Below are 4,038 nucleotides of genomic sequence, written 5' to 3'. Positions count from 1 at the left end.
TGCACAAACATAACCTGTTTTCGAAAAGTGAGTTCAGTTCTTAACCTTTTTCTCTTTCTGTGCTATAAGACAGTGACAATGCAATCAATTCTCCAAGCTGTTAAACAGCCTGATAAACCAGTGGGACCCACAATTAGATCTAACTTTCTTCTCTCTTTCCTCTTAAAACTCACAAACTCATTAAGAAAAGGACTTTCACATCCACAGAAAAAAAAAAAAACTTTCACATTCACAGAGAAAGAACCTTCTGGACACACTCTCCCATGAAATATCTAAGCTACCACAGAATCTCAGCCTTACGTTATTACCACCCTCAATCCTCATACATAGTCCAAACCAACTACCTTGCTTTTTATCAATTATTTGTTTATTTTTATCCATTTTATTAAAGAAAAGTTTTCATTTTTATACATCTTTCTAAAAAAAGTTGAATAATATATATATATATATATACACACACACACACACACGATCAAAGTTGTTGAATTTTGAAGATTTTTCTATAAAGAATAGGAGAAACTAGATATTACTAAAAGGGGATTTTATCATACTTTAAAATTTTCTTTGAAGAGTAAGAAAATCAAATACAAAAAAAAAAAAAAAACTATATAAGGTGCAAGGCAGGGTTAGAGGTTCTGGAGTGTTCATGAGATCCTCTTTTGCTCTTCACCTTTCACTCCACGGAATCAAAAGCAAGTGCTGAGTTCCGTGTTCCTATTCACAAAAACATGTAGAGCACCAAACCCAACTTGCCATCAAAGTTTAATAATATATTTTATATATATTATACCATTTGCTTGACAGTAGTATTAATATTGCTGTTGTGGTGTGTGATTTTGGTGTCTTTTTTTTAATGTTATGGTTGTACGGAGTTCGTGTGTTAGTTCAATTCGTCGACAAGAAACCTTGGTTTGATAATTGATTGGTTCTGTGGAGAGTTTTCCTTTGGTGTGGTTGGTTTGTAGGAAGTTTGGTTTGTTGGTGGCGGTGGGAATAGCAATGGCTAATGAAGGAAACAAAAGCAATGACTTCTATACGATCTTGGGGTTGAACAAGGAGTGCACTGAATTGGAGCTAAAGAATGCATATAAGAAACTTGCAAAGGTTTGAATTGAACCCAAATGGTTCTTTTTCTGTTCTTCTTTTCTCTTCTCTGAACCATGTTTCTTAAATATTAGCCGTTGTGAATGATGTTTTGTTTTTTTTATGGGATAGAAGTGGCACCCGGATCGTTGTGCTGCATCTGGGAATTCAGAGTTAGTGGAACAAGCTAAGAAGAAATTCCAGGAAATTGGGGAAGCCTATTCTGGTAATGCCCTTTAGATGTTTCCACGATTGAACATTGACCCATGATTGACTTGTTCATTTTCTCCTAAAAATTAAAGAAAAGTTTGAATTTTGCTCTTGTTTGAAATCTCATTTCTGTGCTGTTTATTTGGTGTAAATGGTGTTTTTCCTGTGACAGTTTTATCTGACGCCAACAAAAGGCTAATGTACGACGTTGGTGTCTACGATAGTGATGACGACGAAAACGTAAGTCATTCACCTCATCTCATGCCATCTTCTACAGTAACCATGCCCTGAGTTCCGCTCATCCCTATGTTTTATTGCCTCGAATAGAAGCAATTTCAGTTTGACCCTCTTTTTCTCGAAGTAACCAATTTGGTTCTATCTTTTTGCAATTTTGTTATTCTATGTGTTTAAGGGTAAATCTTGTTTTTCCATGCATTTATATTTTTTCAGTGGGGGTTCTAAATTGAAATAAGGAAGGAGAGCAAATAGTGTAGATTTGTGATTCAATCATCGTATACTGTTGAATTGTTAAGGTTGTTTTAACTTTTACAGAAATAGTATAGAAGTGACGTATTTTTTTATTAATTTGTATACTGTTCTGTTTTTCTAATCAGCATGAGTGAATGAAGATAATATGCATGAGATTTGAAGGGTCTGATTTTCACTCAACGGTGATGATTAGATTGTGTGAATGCATGAGTGTTATTGTTGTCCTGCAGTCTTGTCACGTTTCTGTTTTTTGCACCGTCCATGTTTTTATTTTCCTGTTAAAAGGGGCATCTTCTTGGGGAGTAATAAGAATCCGATAAGTCCTACAAAAACTTGGCTGTATTCATTGGGATTGTCACAAACAAAGGCACAAGCTTTGTTACAAGTCAATTTGTGTGTCAAGATCACATGGGCATGTTGCTTATAGAATTCAGTGAGAGGGGAATAATTCATCGAATCGAGTTTGGTTTTGGTGGAGGGGACTGAATCTTGTCCGTGATCCGATAATTTTGTTGATCTGATCAAACAATGAATTTCTTTTTTGCAGGGCATGGGGGACTTTTTGGACGAAATGTTAACAATGATGAGTCAGACCAAATCAAATGTGAGTCATCATCTACTTAGTGGGGTGTTGGGTCAGAAAGCTATGCAGTTTCAATGTTGTTTGTTTTATATGTATTTTTGGTTTGGTGGATAAAGCTAGACATACACATAGTGTTTGTTTTTGTCAAATACTATGTAGTTTATAGTTTTTCTATTGTCATGAATGGACCAATCCATTGTCACCAAGCCACCTTTTTCTTTTCCTTTTTGGACTGGCGACCTAACCAAATGCTATTGAAATCAGAAGGCTATTATTCAAGTTTCTTGTTGGACCTAAAAAAATTAATAATGAAGTTTCTTGCAGCATACCAAAACAGCAAGTAGTTGAAGGCCTGTTAGCCAACACGCCTTTTATCATTCTTGGCTAAATTAGAATCATCAAAGTTTTCAATAACGTGTTTTCTATACATGTAAAACTAAATTAACTCTTGTTGTATATTTTAAACTGTGACTATCGGTCTGAGAACTCCATTGAGTTTTTGCTAGTTTTGAAAGAATGATCCTTGGTATGATAATCTAGTAGAAGTTTGAAAAAATTGAAAGCATCTAAAGGTTGGTGCTAGAAGCGTATTTGAGCATAGACTATTGATGAATTTATATGTGAAATAACAGGAAAATGGAGAGGAGAGCTTTGAGGAGTTGCAACAGTTGTTTGAAGACATGTTTCAAGCTGATATTGGATTGGATGGAAGCCCCTCTCTTTCTTCTGCCGATTGCTCTAATTCATCTGCTTACATGACTTACAGTGAAAGTTCTAGTTCAAATAAACGCAATTCCACTGAGATGAAATTTGGGAAGGCAGAGGACTCCTCTGTCTTTGATACCAGTTACCAGAATTTCTGTTTTGGGGTTAGTATATACTGCATTTTGCTTATATTTCATTTGATACATCATATATCATCAATGGCATACACATGAAAAATGAAGTGTTAGACTCAAAGTATATGGAAATTAAACTCAACAAGAATCTGCATTATCTGTTTGGAGTATTGGTTAAGGGAAAAGATAGTTTATTCAAGCTGAATCTTTCATTGAGTCTTTTAATCAGAGGTGTCTTTTATGTTGTTCGTGTCCACAAGGTCGGTCATGTAAACTATCATTACCAATGAGTGAGGATACAAAACAATGAAGTATGTGAGGTATGTGAAGATGGTAAGTGATTCCCTTTAGTCTTCTGCTTAATTTATCTCAGATTTTTGGCTGGTATTTGTGAAAGTTCCAATTCATGTGCATCATACATTACATGGCATAATATCTCTCATGCATTATTATGAGACTTAATTGAGCTTGTATTTTCTTGATCATGGTGTGAAGACAGGTGAACCTACTCCAAGATATAGAGGAAGAAAAGGAGAGAATTCCAGAAGGAGGAGGTAGAAATGGCAGAAAGCAAAAAATATCCTATGAACATGATGTTTAATCTGATGATAGCTACCAATGAAGTTGTAGAATTCAAAATTTATGAGAGAAAAGGATTAAGGAAGAGCATAGTTTATACAGAATTAGTTCAAGTACTAGGCCATTGTGACTTCCTGCCATGCCATGCAAAGAGCATGGTAGTGGAATCTTCAATCTCTTGCAAGTGTTTGATTTTCAGATATTTAGTTCAAAAGTGCAGTAATAACCATTGTTGATGCTCACTTTGATCTGAAA

At 35.1% G+C, this 4,038-nt stretch overlaps 1 protein-coding gene across 7 annotated transcripts; it reads left to right on the top strand.

Annotated features, from left to right (window-relative positions):
* Positions 1 to 557: 557 nt before the first annotated feature.
* LOC108347755 (uncharacterized) lies at positions 558 to 4,038 on the top strand. 7 transcript variants are annotated; one of them, XM_052868923.1, is made up of 7 exons: positions 559 to 1,104; positions 1,216 to 1,309; positions 1,466 to 1,533; positions 2,330 to 2,386; positions 2,998 to 3,234; positions 3,465 to 3,524; positions 3,704 to 3,895. In XM_052868923.1, the coding sequence occupies exons 1-6, from the start codon at positions 1,000 to 1,002 to the stop codon at positions 3,492 to 3,494; spliced, it is 591 nt and encodes a 196-aa protein (XP_052724883.1). In that variant the 5' UTR covers positions 559 to 999; the 3' UTR covers positions 3,495 to 3,524; positions 3,704 to 3,895. The 7 variants fall into 7 exon arrangements, with proteins under 7 accessions (XP_017442680.1, XP_052724883.1, XP_017442686.1 ...); XM_017587197.2 differs by having other exon boundaries at positions 3,700 to 3,895; XM_017587196.2 differs by having other exon boundaries at positions 3,465 to 3,537.

This window comes from Vigna angularis, chromosome 9, assembly GCF_016808095.1.
Source record: "Vigna angularis cultivar LongXiaoDou No.4 chromosome 9, ASM1680809v1, whole genome shotgun sequence".
NCBI classification, from domain to species: Eukaryota; Viridiplantae; Streptophyta; class Magnoliopsida; order Fabales; family Fabaceae; genus Vigna; species Vigna angularis.
Note: the sequence above shows the minus strand (reverse complement) of the source record. Positions and strands in the feature narration are given on the sequence as shown.

What these genes read in the sequence shown, in the direction of transcription:
- LOC108347755 (XM_017587191.2), top strand. Translation starts at nt 1,000, where the DNA reads ATGGCTAATGAAGGAAACAAAAGCAATGACTTCTATACGATCTTGGGG. An exon ending in ATAGTGATGACGACGAAAAC is followed by an intron (nt 1,534 to 2,329) that starts GTAAGTCATTCA and finishes TCTTTTTTGCAG; the next exon opens with GGCATGGGGGACTTTTTGGA. An exon ending in ACCAGAATTTCTGTTTTGGG is followed by an intron (nt 3,235 to 3,703) that starts GTTAGTATATAC and finishes GTGTGAAGACAG; the next exon opens with GTGAACCTACTCCAAGATAT.